Source organism: Gambusia affinis, linkage group LG10 (assembly GCF_019740435.1).
Source record: "Gambusia affinis linkage group LG10, SWU_Gaff_1.0, whole genome shotgun sequence".
NCBI classification, from domain to species: domain Eukaryota; kingdom Metazoa; phylum Chordata; class Actinopteri; order Cyprinodontiformes; family Poeciliidae; genus Gambusia; species Gambusia affinis.
This window is the reverse complement of record NC_057877.1, coordinates 2669436-2686468: the sequence shown is the minus strand read 5'-3', so window position 1 is coordinate 2686468 and position 17033 is coordinate 2669436. Positions and strand designations below refer to the sequence as shown.

Here is a 17033-nt window from a genome sequence, read left to right as displayed (position 1 = left end):
ACGTCGGCCTCTGTGTGAGCTCTGCGCCAGACTGTGGCTAAGTATCGTATCTTGTCATTTTCATTTCGGCTGTCTGGGACGAATTGTTTCGGCTAATCGCAATTAAACCGCCCACTTCCCCACTGCTGAGATTGAGCGGGCCTGTCGGGGTCTCAGTGACCTGCTGCCAGGAAGGAGATTCTCACTCGTATAAATGATCTACCGGTTTGTTGTAAAGTGCATTCCGGAGCGCTCGGCTGGACTTTCATATTCAGTGATGGTGACACAGCAGGTCAGGTCACTCAGATCGCTTCTGAAAAGTGGCTCACAAAGGGGAATTTTATGGAGCGTTTTAGTTTGCATGCACACTTATCTGCCCCCCCCCCCCTCTTATTTACAGTCGTAACAGGACGGGAACATAACATTCTGTATCTCTCGGAGTCTCTCATTGCTGCTGTGGATACTGTAAACAGGTTATAACTGCACTGCCACAGAAACAGAGGCTTTGATTTTGCAGTACAGGAGTCAAAGCCTGTTAACACTGAGGCACACCGCACTAAAGAGTTCATCAGGATAACATTCAAACTCCATGCAACAGGACCCCAGGCCAGGATTTGAACCCAGGACCTTCTTGTTACACGGCAACAGTGCTACAAGCTGTGCCATTGTGCAGCTCTGATTGATTTCACAGAGTTTTTTTTTTTTTTTTTTGCTAACTTTGATAATTGGGGTTTACAGATGCTGAAAGCCATCAAATTCAGTGTCTTAAAAGCTTAAAACAATTTGAAAATGGTATATTCATAGAAAGTTGAGTGGAAGGAAAAAGATTATGGAGGCCACTATCAAAGCAACCTGGGCTTCCAACACACCTCTGTAAGAATCACAGGCTGGTTGTGTCCATGCTACGCCGCACTAATACAGTAACTCATGCAGAAGAAGCGTAAAAAAGTGAAGTTTGCCATTATTAACCTCTTATTTGCTGTATTTATATAGGAATGTAACCTTACTGGGAACATTGGCTGATCACTGCTTATTTTTTGCACATGTAAATACCACAGAGATTAAAATGAATCAGAGCAGCAGATCTCATTTTTCCACACTGATCTGTTTATTGAAAATGCAACGGCGTTGTCAGTATAAGTTGCTGGCTGTAGCTGTGAATACAATTAATCCCTTTAAACAGGAACCTGCATTCACTGTGACATTTAGGAATCCTCCCTGTCTGCATGCGCTGAGTAAAGGAGCTGTCACCGTGTGTTGTAGGTGTGTTGGATGTTTGGGATTCTTTTTTGATTAACATTATCTGCTTTTGCTTTATTGTATGCATGCTTTATGGTTCTAACATGGCCGTCCAAAGGGCGCCAGCATGAGCCAGTGATCAGGTGGCTTCAAGGCATCGAGGTGACTTTGCAAAATCTGTAATCAGTAGCGGGGGTCTCTATTGCGCCTCTCCCTACTTCAGTATGCAGGCTTTAATGCTCACTCAGCTCGGGGTGCTCCAAAGTTCACATCACTGAGGTCGGAACCTCAGTGATGTGAACCCCACAACTTCATTCTTCCCCGTATGTGTTTGTGTCCCGTTCGTCATGATAAGCCATCAGAAGGCAGCAGTAACAAGTGTGTCTATCTGCAGCCACCGTCTTCATGTCGGACCTGCCGGGTTCTGATTATATCCACTTCTTTCCCGACAACAGCAGAAACACCAGGGTGATCTCATTCTTCTGCTATTCTGAATCAAATGAGTCAGAGTCTTTCTTTTCATGCTGCACTTGCAGCGGTTTTGTTTCATTTTGCAAGTGCGATGCACGTGTGAGGTCCATTTCTGCTCAAACGTCCTGAGTGAATGTTTTCTTAGGAACACCTCTCACTGCCGTTGCAGCAGCTAATCTTCTGGAAACATCTCAATCAGCTTTGCACATCTACACGCTGACATTTGTGCACATTCTTCTTTGCAGGACAGCCCAGGTGGGATGTGCTTTGACTGGACTGGGAATGACAAATCTAGTCCAGTCCAGCATAGCTTAGAGATGCACTGATTTGATATTAACATCTGTATCTGTCCTGATGTTGAAAAACGTTCTAGATCGAGTTTAATTCCATACTCAATAAGATCTATTCAGTCTAATTCTATGCTCTTTGCTCTGAGCGACTTTATTCTTTATTATTTATCTTACATCATCTTTACAAAATGTGTAATAATAAAACAGTTAAGAAAGCAAACTTGAAGGTTTAAGGCAAAAATAGTGCATCCTGTTTAATTAGGCTCACTGTTATCTGTTGTGTTGCTGAATAACAGTGAGGTGCAGATGGCTGGGAGTATAAATGCTGGATTATTTAGACAATGGTGAGTGTAACTTGCTTGTTGTGAGCCATGTGAGGGCAGCAGCCTAAAGGTGGTGTGAAATGGAGGGGCTGTGGTTTCACTGAATTCCTGTCTGGTGAGCAAAGCATTTGTTTCTGTCTAGACAAAGCTCGGTTGTCACATCTAGGACTGCACCAGGCTCCAGGAAGTAGACGTTTGTTGGAGAGAGCGGCCCTGTTTTTTTTTTTCTCCTTCTATCCTGCTCACTTCTCCCTCCGTTGGGAATGTGAGCGCACGCAGCCTGCTGCTTGGAGTGAGTGGTTTTTTGTGGTTGGAGTTTTTCTCCCATGTTAGGGTGGAGACAGCATGGTGTATTTGTGCGTTGATATCAACTGTGTAAAAAAAAAAAAAAGGTTCTGCTTTCATGTCTCCCACTCAGGAAATAGGATGTCTCATCTTGCCTGGTGAGCATTCACAATCACTGCCACACACACACACACACACACATGCACACACAAGCTCCTGTGCAGTATCACTCACTTTACCCTGTAATGCCAAGACATAAAAGCTGATTTTCTGCTCCCTGCTTGTGGAGCCACTTTGCGCGGCTCCGTTGTCTCGGAGTAATTGTTTGCGTCAAGACAAAGTGAAGGAAAGCCAGCGTGACGGCTCGCAGAGCGTCAGATCGCTGCACAGACGGGTCTGACTAAGGGTTCATTAACTGCTACACTCAGCCGTTCCCTGAGGGCTCTTCCATGTGTGCCATTCCACCGGAGCTGAGACGACTTCATTGTTTTCTGAGGAGCTTTGGTGTTGACAGCAAGAGTTTCCAAAGCCAAAGTGAAGATAACAGAGTCTGGGAAAAGACCGAGATAAACCTGCAGATGCCTATCCCAAATTAGTTCCTGCAAAATTCTCCCGACTTGAATGTTGCACCTTATATGGACGTATCCTTAAAATAAGCAAAACAGTTTTCGATACATTTTGTCACGTTTTCTTGATGAATAAATAACCCTTACTTCTACAGGTGCGCCAATCAGAAATGTTTTTGCCAGATTTCTAATCTTTTTTTCCATTCTCTGACCTGCATGCTGATTGGTTGCCTTAACAATCAATTTTAACAAAATTTCTCAGGAATATCCCAAAGTTACAGAGTTGTTTCATTGTATCATTCAAACTCTACTAATGCTGTTAAATCCTCCATAATATGGGAAAAGTTACATATGTCCTGAGACCCTTTCACAAAACACCTGAAGGTCAGATGAAGGACTCTTTGCCGTCTCCGTGTGTTTTAACGGTTCACACGGATGTCGCCAACGCGACAAACGTGGTAGTCACACTGCAGTACACAATGTAATAGAAAACAAGGGGAAAAAAACTAATGTGGATCTCACATTTAAACTTTTATCACACTTGTTTTAGCCTTGACACAATTAGCATGTTTAGCATTACTAAACGTAAACATCACTTTCTTTGAGTATTATCGTTAGACTTAGTAGAACCTTATCTTCTAAATTTCCAGCCAAGCAACATGCTCAATGATTGAATACCCTACAACATAATAAATGAGAGAAATTTCAATGCAATAAGTTCAGATAATTGTTATCCTCTGAACTCTGACCTCCTGTTTAAAGTAGTAGCCTGGAGGAACAGGCAGCATACTGTTTCCTGTTCAGAAGTCTTTAAAACCTTTTAGCTTCCAGTGACTTAACTTTGGACGCCTCACTGGTAGCTGAAGGAACTTTCACACTAAAGAGTGTTGCTGCCTGTGCTTAGGGCCCGGAGGAGAAGCTACTATCAAAACCAGCAACGGTGCTGAAACACACCCCCACCTGGATCGTAGCGAAGTGTCTTCAGACCAGATCTGTGGATGCAAACCGAAATAATGAGGGGAAAACTTGATGTGGCGTATAGGGGTCTGTGTTGAGAAAGCAAGAAAAATGGAAGAGGGCCTATGAGGAAGGTATGGTGCATTCACCTAAAAAGCTGAAATGATTACATTAGGTTTCATGGAACCTGGTACCTAGAAATTGGTACCTTTGCCTCCAACTAAGGCAAAGGCAGCAATGGCTGATTCTGGTGAATTGTTCTTTGAATCTCTTTCCTTTAAGTTAGGTATAAAGTTGCACTTTGGTTTGATAGCATTCTTTTATATATACTCTTCATCTCTTGGTGTCTTTTTGCACTGCCCCCATCCACATACATCTGTGTATTTATAGTCAGCTTGTGGTACATCTTGTTGGCTTTAGACCCAGCTTTAAATCCACTTTAGCTACACCCTTTTCTTTGGGTGAACTTGCATGTCTCTCATGATGCAGTGCAAGTCTGAAAATCTACCATGTGTACATAAAGTCTGGGGCCACCTGGTTTGGGGTTTTCCAGCCGCTTTGCTTTGACCGAATTCCAAGTGCATGAATGAAAAAAAGTTGCACAAACTTCAAAGAAGTCCCTAATCCCTGGACATTGTTCAGTATGCATCTCGGCGGGGAGTGTTAATGGTCTCAGATGAAGATCTTTCTGTGGGAATCAGAACCACATTACCCAGAGCTTTGAACTATAGAATGACTGTGACCAAGTGCACACACTCAAAGGAACCTGTTCTGCTGCACGTGGGGCCCAGGTGGGACTGCGGCCCAGGAAGACTCAGCTGTCCTTTACGTGACCTCACCTTCAGTCGGGATGCTGCGTGCCTCTTCAGGGCTTTCCGCTCGACAAAGACGCGCACTCAAGCATGGGGCCCTGAGAGAAAGTCTCAGTTTGTGACTCAGGGTTTAGGAATACACGTCTCTTGATTTAGTCTGCAGCTCAAATGCACACACCTCCTGTGTTGCTTTTCTTGTCGGCTGACTTCACACGATTGGGTCTTCCACAGCATCCAGGATGCTTTCACCAATCTGTCACCATCAGAGCTAGTAAACCATAAATTTTGTGCACAGACTTGAAAGCTGCAGTGTTAGTCATACAGCTTGTCTCCTCCACAACTCAGAATAGAGTGTGTTTGTTTCTCTTCGGGAGCCCCGTGTCTCAGCGCGCTGCACGCCTCACTGGGCAGTCTGACTCCCAGATAGCATCAGGCAGGTTCAGATTAGAGCTCATGAGGGCACTGTTAAACTTGTAAAAGCTCTGGACTCCCATTCCAGTTGTCTCGGTTCCATTCAATGCACAAATAACCGTTGTGAGTGTGACACAATGCTGATAGGCTGTCTGCATTGTCACTGTGCCTCTCAAATGTGCCAAAGCCTCAGAGTCCTTTGTGGAGGTTACTGCAGAATGATCGCTGTCCCCAGAGTGGCTTGTGTGTGTGTGTGTGTGTGTGTGTGTGGGTGTGTGTGTGTGTGTGTGTGTGTGTGCGTGTGGCCTGTGGTGTTGCCAAGCAGTTTAGCTATGTAGCTGGTAGATAACAGACAAACTCCATGTCTTGTTGTCTGTTTTTTTTTTTTTTTTTTCAAACCAGACAGGAGAGGATTCCTTCTGATTGTGGTACAAAGACACTTTTCTCCTTTGTAAGATTCTGAGTCACAACTTGGAAAAGAAAGACAAAATGCTCTGTGTTTCTTTGCATTGTCTGGTTACGTCATCTGATACGTTTCGTTTAGTTTGCAATAGGTTGGTTTTAAATTAACGATATAGCTGAAAAACATGTACATAATCATGATTGACAGCGCCAAGACCCGCCTCTGGAGTCTGATTGGTTGTTTGTAGTTAGCGCTAACAGAAAGCAGAGGAGCGCCATTTTCACACAGTTTATCTGTCTTCTGACATGGTGACAGTTTTAATAAATATGGAAATATATATATATATATACATATATATATATATAAATAGATCCTATATATATATATATATATATATATATATATATTTGAATAAAAGTTACATACTGTAGCTTTAAGGATCTATTTATGATTTATCTACAAACCAAAAATAGTTTATTTAGGGTTTATTTACACTTTAAAGTTTAAACACTTGAAAAGTCATTGTGTAACATTAATATGTTATTATTGGCATCCCTCTCTGCTTGCCATCACATTCCTCACGTCAGAAAGGCTGTGGAGAATCATCTGATCTCTCTCTGCACCTGCACACTCTGCTGCTGCTGCTGCTTTGTGTTTTTCAGAACACTCATTTGTCAGCCCTGTCTTCCTCTCCTAATTGTTAAAAGTCCCTGAATACCTCCATAAGGGGATCGTAGACATGAAATGGGTGGGTCAACTTCAGCCCTCAGTTCCATGTGGGAACCTTTCTGTTGGTCAAAAAGCATTAAAATCTCATCTAAATCAGTCTAAGTGAGACTAAAGTGGCCCTTTTTTAGAGATCAGTTTTTGCAAACTTTAGTTTCATCTCCATAGCTCCACTGAAGGTTTAAACCCATCACCCCTTCTTCTTGCTGAGCATTCTGAAAGTGCATGTTAACCCCAATACCAATCTCTATCATCCCAACTTCCTTTGAATTTCAGGTCAAAAGGTGAATGTGTGCAAATTTAATCAATTTAAAAGAAGTTTGTTTCATGCTGTCCCAGTATTTTTTTCTTTGATTACAGTTATATAATTTAGTGTCCTTGACGTGCCGAGATACGGGAAATATCTTTACTGCTGCAGAGCTTTATCTGTTATTTACAGAGATGCAAGATTCTGACATTTTCTCCAGTTATTTAGGCTGATGTTTTAAAAATGTTCTTCTATCGTGATCCCACAAGATGTTCGGAACAAATTCATATTCGGTACGCTCTGTGATCAGAACCAGCAAAACTCTGAGTTCTCCTTCCAAAGCATGAAACCACTGCAGCGTTTGGACCAGCAGCAGCGTTTTAGTTCACCCCCCGGTTTCCTATCAGCTGCTACATGCTAGTGGGATTAGTCCAAAAACCTGACAGACACTTCGTGCCCCTCCGGCGCTGAACACTTCAATCAGAACATTTAACTTTCGGTTCATACTGTACGGGTCATTCAACTGTAGCCTCAGTCCACAATTCAGACTGTAAAACAACAAAAACAAAAAGAAACTGTGGCTGATTTGTGCATGAATTGATGTTTTTGTGCTATTTTTGCAAGACAAGCTGAGTGGATTCCCTCAGGAGGATTTTAAGAGAGTGGAGTCACAGAGTATTTGTTCAGGCAGCAGAACGTAGCGCTGTGCTGAATTACAAACCACAGGATTAAAGCTGCTGTCCTGAACTCTTCAGGACTCTGTGTGCTGGCATGCAGACAGACCATCTGCACAAAGTCCTGAAGCTGCATGAAAGAAACATCCCTGATCAAAGACTTTCTTTTTTTTCGTCTTTTTTTATCAGTACTTTCAGCGCATCTCGTGTTTACATGTACTACACACGAGTATTCACGCGAGATGCAGACAGAGTCACCGCAGCTGACAGCATTGCAGACATTCCTTTGGCTTGTAGGACTCTGAAGTCTCGGCCTGCGTGTGAAGAACACGCCCGGCTGCGACAGAAACTGGCTGTTTTATGGTGATTCTGTGTAGAATGGCTCTTTTGACATGCATGTTTCTGAATGTGCATGTAAGAGGATTTTCTATATCACCTTTAATTGTTGCAGAAAGCAAATATGCACAAGTAAGAACAAAGAATAAAGATCTGACGCTGCTGTTTCTTACACTGACGTGGATTTTGATCTGTATGTTTATTTTATAACTTACCTTTAATTTGTAATTTGGCTCTCTTTAAATAAACTGAAGGATTTTTTTTTTATTGCTTTTGGCTTTTAGAATCTGCTTCCTAGCAGACATAGTGCAGAATAAAGGAAGTCAATGCTCTCAACAACTTTATGCTTTGAGTGTTTTAGTGTTCATGGACTTTTTAAGATTGATTATTTTTCTAACATTTGCTCAGTCAAGTCTGCGTTGTCACTTTGGTGAATTTCACCAAGAATCTAATTCCTTTATCTTTCTACATAAAGTTGCTTGTAAAAGTCTTCATAACCCTTAAACTCCTTCACATGTTCTGAGAGGCGCAAATATTTTGGATTTGACTTGATTTATAAGGGAAATGTTTCAAAATGTTTTGCAAACAAAATCCTGAAAAGGTGTTGCATGCATGTTGCTCTGATACCCCTAAATAAAATCCTACTGCCTCCAGATTTGACTAAATAATGAACAAGTCAACTTTATTTGTGTAGCACATTTCAGCAACCAGGTGGTTCAAAGTGCTTCACACCATAAAACATGATGCAGTACCCAATTAAGGAACAAGCATCAAACGGGACATCTTTTCAAATGCATCAAGGAGATTGATCCATATTCCAGTTGTTAACCAAAAGCAACTCAGGGTTTCAGCAGTTTTTGCAGTTTGTTGGAGTTTGTTCCAGATTTGTGATGCATAGAAGCTGAATACCTTTTCAGCTCAGGCAGATCATGCTAATGGAGTGAACCTGTTCAACAGTCACCTCACTGTTACTAACTTAGCAACTTTGCTGCTATATTCAATGACTTTTCAGACAAAAAACAATTGGTGTCGACCAAAATCAGAATCAGCAGGTCAGGCTTTATAAAGGTTGGTGATCGGCCAGGAAACTGGAATCAGTGCATCACTACTGAATGTAACTTTATGGTGCCAGGTGTCTGCTGTAACAACCATAAATCTTCTTACAACACAAAATGTGAGTTAGAAAAACTAAGAATCTGTAGGAAGATTTGAATGTTGATGTTTCCTGATGCTCTCCATCCAACTGGATTGACGTTGAACTGTTACAAAGAAAACAGGCAAATAAAAATGGAAGATAAATATTCCTTAAGATGTCCAGACCATGGTTCTAAATGGTACTGACTCATTGGGGTTGAATGCAAAAGCACACACACCACTTTTCACATTTCTGTCCTTAAAGCAAGAGTAAAAAATGCTGTCTTTATTTTTAGATGGTACTTTTTGTCAGCATGTTGCTAAACACCAATATTCAGGTTTGTGGTTTTAATGTAACAAAAGGTGGAGAACTCCAACAAATACAAATACGTTTACAAGGTTCTGTGAAAACCTGTGACTCAAACATCCCCGTGTTTTTCATCTGGAATTATTTTGGACCACCAAGTCTTGGGCTTGTGTGTCAGAAAGTTGCAGAAACAAAAGCAACAAGTCCTTAAGTCTGGAGAGCTGCAGCTGTTCCTCCTTCTGTCAAACTCCTGCTTGAGAAAAGCTACAAGAACATGTTCCCTGTCTGTCAGGGAGACTTTCTGTGAGACAGAAACATTAGTGGACGTTCAAGTGGCACTAATATAACAGAGACACAACGTCCAGCTGCTGGCAAGCAAAGGGTTTAAGGGAGGGACCACTTTCAGTCAAAACAATTCAAAATCTTTGGTTTCTTTTTTTTTTTTTAAAGACACACAGTGTTAAATAGAAAGGTACAACCATAGAGACAGGAAGCAGCCAGCTCTGCTCCTGACCCCTCATAAAGTCAGGACCTTCTGTTCTTTTTTGTTTGTTTGTTTTTTTGCAGAATTATTTGAGGTGTTTGCTTTAATTCCCAAAACAGATATTATGCATCATGCACGGGGACGACGGTCAGCACAGTGCAATGCATCAGGATGGTGTGTGTGTATGTGTGTGTGTGCGTGTGTTGATGAGTGTGTGTTAAAACCTGCAGGGTTTCAGTAGGACCGAACATCCCTGTGGTGCCTGCAGCCACAGGGGCCTCACCAGCTATCTACATGTGATATACCAAGCTGTCCCAGTGGGGTTGTGTGCAAAACCCTGTTCACCGTTTCACTAAGTGTAGACAATGTCTGGCCTGAGGGGAGGAGTGTTCACTGTCAATGTAATTAGCCTTCAAAGGTCTCTTCCTCTTGCTGCGGCCCAGAAAAGAACACTTAGTCCCCTACAGACCTCTACTGTGGCTCATAACTCAAAGAGGGAAATTATCAGCGAACGTGTGTCTTTTATTTTTTGTTACATATTTGCACCAAACACTATTGTTCCAGAGATGATGTTATTGATCCTAAACTCAGAGGAAGAGCTAATTCAGAAAGAAAGAAAGTTATCGTTTCAATCAAACTTACATCGTCGTCATCACACATTCAATCATTTTTTTTGCTGCAAAACCACAAAACTTTGCAAGTTTTGTTTGTCTAGTTTCATGTGCAGATATTTTACTAGACCTGAAATAAGACCAAACTAACTTACAGGCAACTTTTTCAGCAAGACAAAGGAGCTTGTTTTTAGTCAATAATTTATTTATGTTGATTTAAAAAGTTCTGGTTCCACTGAGAGATTATTTCACTTGGAACAAGACATTTGTCCCATGTTGTAAGTGAAATAAGTCAGTGGAACCTTTTCAGCATAATAAGGAATTATTAATTAATAATAAGGAATTGTTGACTTAACTGGCTATTTAAAAACAGACTAGTGAGTTAATTATAATTCCAGGCATTCTAAGACATCTGCACTAAAAACAAAAAGACAATAAAATACTTTGTTAGATTCTGTGTTGTTGCAGCGTTCACAGGTATGTTTGTGATCCTGTGCCAGCTTTGAGAACATTCTGCAAATTTATGAATTCCCATGAATATGGCAAATAATTATTGATGAGAGAAATGGTAAAGTGACCCATGTTGGGGATTCACCTTCCATCAGGATAGTAATGACAGACACGACTAAAGCTACAATGACATGGTTTAGATCAAAGTTTAAACGTGTGTTTAAGAATAAAATCTCAGTAAAATTGTGATGTAATGTTTGGTATTTATCATGTCGATCCTGATCTTCTGTTCCCAACATTCAGAGAATGTAGGCCGCTGATTCTTTGTCACGGATGTGTTGTCAGTTCTGACTGACTCATACTTATCTATATAGAGCGGTTCAAAAAGATTGTGCCATTCAAGAAACATAACAGACATAAAAGGAAAGTCCTTGATAAAAAAATATTTGTTTAATTTGGTCAATCAGATGCAAGGCAAGCAGAAAATTCTTTAGATTAGACTGGAGGGAAGCTGGAGTTTCTTCCACCTTCAGATGGGTCCAGTGTGACGTGGTGTACTGCAGCTCTACAAATTTTACAGCTACTATTTTTGATTTCAAAGAATTACAGTAAAAATCAACTTCATGATGTCATTGTCCATGTAGATGTATGTAATGTAGATGCACCCAAATCTATTCCAATTCAGGACATTCAAAGATCCTTGAGACTCTCGTGGAAACATAAACACGTCTTTCCTGCTCTGAATTTAATTTGATTCATATATTTTCCCCTACATGAAGTTGGACTGTAAGGTCCAACAGTTGGTGGCGCTGCTGCCTGGCAGCAAGAAGGTCCTGGGTTCTAATCCCAGTCTGGTGTCTTTCTGCATGGAGTTTTCATTGTCCTTCTTGTGTACTTCTTCCCACAGTCCAAAAACATGACTGTCAGGTTTATTGGTTACTCTGGATCGTCCTCAATTCTAAGTTTTCATGGTTTATTGGCCTGTGTGGGGGACTCTTGACCAGTCCATGGTGTAAATGCCTCTCTCACAGTAACCTCCTGGAGATAAGCACCAACCCATCCACAACTTAGCAAGGAGAGGCAGGTATGGATGTAGATGGACGGACGGACGGATGGATGGATCCATCCATATGCAGTCGGAATCTCATTACCTGCTGCCAGAATTAGGTGGGCTCTGCACCATCTCTGGCCTATTTTGGACATTCAGAAGTATTTTTCATTGATTTTTCACGGTCCAGGAAAATCCATAAAACTGATCTCCCAGATGGGCTATTTTTAGCAACAATTTCATCACACATGCAGACAGATTTGATGCAACCAGATTTCCTTTGGAGGTAACCTCTGTGGTTCTGCACATCTGCTCCCATTCTACAACATCTGTAGACCTGTTGCAGCTAATTAAGCTAGCTGGTTTCCCAGCTAGCTGGTTTGCTGACTATAGTGGACTTGTACACTTTCTGCTGAACTTTGTAACAGGATGTTGCTGATTTGTTTCTCTGAATGAAGCCTGTTGGAATGGGGGAAAAGTCTCATCCAGGCAGGATGGTGTTTCCAAAAGTACAACATCTGGAAAACATTGCTGCTACTGCTGCTATATTTATCAATATCCTTCGCTCTTCTACCTTCTAAACATAGAGGGCATAAACGCACAGATGACTTAATACATAGGTTTTTCTGCCCCCCCACCCCCCACCCCCCCCCCCATGGATTACAATAAAATCCCTCCAATAAATAAAAAAGAATCAACTGGGCACACATCGTTCAACCAGACATAAACCTGTACATATATTTTGTTTTCAAACTCCACTGAAGTTTATGTCACACTTCAGGTTGCAACAAAACACACTATAAACTATCTTTACAGTGAAACACTGTTGGGTAACTGTTTTTTTTTTCATTCATTCATCCATACTGCTCCCCCTCCCCCCGCAATGGCACTGCGCCCTCCCTAGGGGGCGCACCCCACACTTTGGGAATCACTGACTTAATCAATTTTCCAGAGCACATTTGTGTCATCTTGTGAAAAAAAAGGATTAGTGTCAGTGGTGATCCCACAGTGCTGGGGTTAGTTGTGGAACTTTCTGGTGTGTGTGTGTATGTGTGTGTGTGTGTGTGTGTGTTAGCAGCCAGCGTCACGCAGTGTGTATGCACGGCCCTGCTCTGACGCAGCTCGCCCTCTCGCAGCCGCTCACTCCTAGCTACTGCTGCTGTTGTGTGTTTAAACCCTACAGCTGTGTTGACACGAGAGGCACGCCATGGAACAATGAGTCCAAAGGTCAAGAAGGCAAAACGTACAACAACAGACTGAGCGAGTGTGTGCACTTTGAACAAGTGTAATGTTGCCTGTGATTTTCAAATGCTGGGAGGCTCGACCTAAAGGCGTGCTGTAAAACTACTACCTGCTATTTATAGCTGCAGCAGAACTCATTTCTCTGTTTCCCTGGTAACTCCTCTGTGAGAAGCTTCTATTTTTAAAACCACCACCCCATATTTAATCATTTATGCCTTTGCAGGGTGACTGGCGATCCAGTTTCCTGTGGAGGAAGCGGAAGGGCAGTGGGTGAGGGGAGAGGAGTTGGGATTAGAGGGATGCGTGGTCTCGTCTCCTCTCTGTAGTTGGCCCTGCAGTTTCCCATGTTTCATCTGATTTGCATTTCAGCCGGTCGCCCCCTCACCCCCCCCCAACTCCTCCATGACATCTGGCATCAGAGCACAAGGCAAGCGCCACATGTCACCACGCTGCGTCCCGCAGTTTTCTTCATTTGTTCCAAGAACATGAGCTTCAAGTGATCAGAACTGAGCCACTCTGGGTTTCTAATCCATTGCTTAACTGTGCACCATGTCCCACTGCAACAGTAAAATCACTTCGTTCTGTTCCTCTTTTATTACCGTTCAAAGTTGTTCCCACAACTTTGCATTGTCTCACATGTTCCAGGAAGCAGTTGGAACATGCTTCCTGCAGGCTGTCTCCAGACTGGAGACATCAGACCTTTATCAAGCTCTGGTTCCTCTCTGAGTTCTGCTCTCTGCAGTTGGCCAGTTGACGTGTTGAATCAAGCAACTGTGCAGCCTCTGCTGACAGCGGTTCAGGCAGTGACGTAATGAGCCGGTAAAGACACACCATTGCATCCTGGAAGTGGGAATTGTGAAACAGGAGCCTGGTAGGTTGGGTCAGAGCTTCTATGCATATTGAGTCAACTCAACATTAAGTCAACAGTCATTTCTCAGAAGTTGCACAGGCAGTGACATAAAAAAGTCCATTCCACTTCAATAAATGAGCAGCTTTACGTCTCACATTCATGACACTAACTTTTTATTCTGCAGTGTGTGAATGGGTGAATGAATTTGGGGTCGTCTGGACTTGACAAACCACTGTACAAGTACTGACCATGTGATTATTATATGTATTAATTGTCTGTTTCTCTATGCCTGAAACACTTAGAATAAACCTGTGGTACTTTTTGTTTCTAATCAACTTCTTTTTGTTTGTTTTATACAAACCTGTTCACCAAAACATGTCTCCTGCTCTCAGCATCATGTCTTCTGTTGTTTCTTACAAGATGCTGTTGTTGACCCCAGAGACTGATATTGTGACCTTAGCTGAACAGACATTCTGCACATGAAACGGATGGCAAATAGCTGTCAAGCAATGCAAAGAAGAAGACCTTGGTTTCTAAATGAATTTGTTTGCTAGAAGATAACGCTGATTATCGTATCAAATCATACTTTGCTGGCCTAGTTGCTGCTTTTATTGTCTTTCTAATAAAGCACCTGGTACCACGGCTGCAATTTTCTTTTTCAGCAGTTTGACCTTTTGTTGTTTCGTTAATCCTCCCAGGAACATGATGTTGTCAGTCAATGTTTAAACAACCTAATTCTGCCGTGGCTTTGTTGGCTTACCCCATGTAAATATCATCTGTACGCCTTGTCTAATTAACGTCCAGTTAACAAGTATATCTCTCTGTACTACAGGTTCGCGCGGAGTCATCGTCTGAAAGCGGAGATGTCTTCCAAAACGCCGAGCTCCAGTAGCGTCGCACAGGCCAGGCGGACGGTGCAGCAGCTGAGGAGGGAAGCTCGCATCGACAGGATAAAAGTGGGTCCATATTGGGAATTAGTCACACATATCTGCTCTATCCACTTAGGACACAAGATGTCTTTGTTTTTTCCTACACATAATCAGAAATGTTTAGGATCTGTTTGTATTCCGTGTCCTCTTCTCCCTACTTCACACTTATGCTCTACTTTGCATTGGGTCGGTCAAAAAATGTCCCAAAAAGCAACTTTGGAGTTGGAGTGTAACAAAATGTGAAAAGGCTCAGTGTGAATGATTTTTTTTTTAAGGCCGTGTGGATTGATTGGTGTGTTTTTGCAGGTGTCCAAGGCTTCATCAGACCTGATGCGATACTGTGGAGAGCATGCCAAGAACGACCCTCTCCTTATGGGCATCCCAACCTCAGAGAACCCCTTCAAAGAAAAGAAGCCTTGCACCGTTTTGTAGCTGAATACCCAAACTGTTGCTTTTCTAGACTCTTATATAACATGGCTGTTAGTAGCTTGAACAAACTTGACTAAAACCCTCGGTGATGGTTGACTTTTTTTCACATTTATCGTTTTTTTTTTCCAGATTATAAGTTGCAGGGTTTTTTTCATAGTTTGCTTGATTCTGCATCTTATACCCCAGTGTGACTTGTGTATGATGTTTTTTTTCCTTTTATTTCTCCTCTTATAGTTTTTTGACTGATGCGTTAAATGTTAATTCATACTGACAAAAATGAACCAAGGATTAAGCAACACAGTTTGCAGCTGTGAGGAAGGGAAGGTGACCAGACCTGGAGGAACGAGTGTGTTGCCTCAATAATGTGTTCTGAGTCTAGTGAATGGTGTAGTTACATATCTATGCCCTGAAGGTTGCCAAGGAGATGAACATATGAGGCTTTGCAGGCGGGTCTTCTTGGTGCAACAGCGTCATTGAACGCAACCGCCTCTCTCCAGGCGTCTCCGCTCTGCTGTGCACTTCACCGCCCATGGCAGGATAATCTGACAGGGTGGCACGGATCGTCAGAACATTGGCGGAGTCGTTTCTGACCACCTGATTTACAGCACGGACATCAGTGCATCAGAAACTGCCAGCAGACTACCAAGTCAAAGCTCACCGGTTCCATGAGTTTGTTAAAAAACAACTGGAACCTTTCATCAACATGGACGAGGTCAACCTTGTACTACGAGGCAACTTACAGTCCAAAAAATATGGTACCTTTTAAATAAAAATAAAACCAAAGAACAGGCAGAAGTCTGAAATGTTCAGTTCTAGGTATAATTTGCATGCTAGCCCAGTAGAGGCTTCACATTTCCTCTGTGGCAGCAAACACCTGATGAATAATTACCATATCATACCAAAACAAGACCCTTAACTCGTTGAATCAATCAGATAGAAAAGCCTTTACCTCTTAATTTCATCATGCCTGCTTGAGGAAGGAGGGAGTTTGTGCTCTACTGATAAGGACCATTCAAGATAATTACGTCCTGTCAGTGGACCAACAGGCTGCTGCCCATTACTGCATGACAAATGGAGACGGTGAAGCTCTGTTGCTGGTGATGGCCAGCTGTTGCCTCAGGCAGCCATGGACTAACAATCACAAGTAGAGATCATGCTTGTTGTTGTCCATTTATAGGTCGCTCCAAACAGCAGTGTCCATGTGTGTTCCATAGAGAACGTGGATTCATTCCTTAGTTTATAGATTTGTAAAAGAAAAAAAATAAGTTTCTCAACCCAACATGTTCTACGACGGGCGGATGTTGAATCGTCACAAGGATAAAAGAGAGCAGATTTCCTGGAATACGCTCAGCCTTCTGCTTTTCTGTTGAAAGTCTTGCCGTGTTGCAGCCTAAACGAAGCACAGCCACATATCAATATAATGCTGTATACAGAAATACTGCAAATAATTGGAATAAAATCCCATTTATTTCAGGAGCTTTATCTTCAAGTGGAACATTATATATATATATATATATATATATATATATATATATATATATATATATATATATATATATATATATATATATGAGTGTATATACTACACTCAGACAAATGTTTGTTAATTATGTTGATTTTCCACTCACAGCTAATGAAAGCGAGATATTTAAAATTAAAATGTTACGTCAGACAGATAAAAAATATGTTTGCAAAAACAGCGAGGAAAAGTAGTTTTAGTACCTGCTTATTTTCAAAAGCTACTTTTAATCTGACAAACGAGACGCATCTGGAAAAATATTCAAATTTACTGAAAATGTTTTTCAAACGTCTGACTGATGCTGAAGAGAC

At 41.8% G+C, this 17033-nt stretch overlaps 1 protein-coding gene across 3 annotated transcripts in view; it reads left to right on the top strand.

The window, feature by feature from the left end:
* gng12b (guanine nucleotide binding protein (G protein), gamma 12b) overlaps positions 1-16702 on the top strand; it is a 33385-nt gene extending 16683 nt beyond the window's left edge. For all 3 annotated transcript variants that reach the window (XM_044128550.1, XM_044128548.1, XM_044128551.1), the window contains 2 exons: positions 14678-14801; positions 15081-16702. In XM_044128550.1, the coding sequence (XP_043984485.1) occupies positions 14709-14801; positions 15081-15206 (219 nt within the window). In that variant the 5' untranslated portion in view covers positions 14678-14708 and the 3' untranslated portion in view covers positions 15207-16702. The remainder of the gene's footprint in view (positions 1-14677; positions 14802-15080) is intronic.
* Positions 16703-17033: the final 331 nt, after the last annotated feature.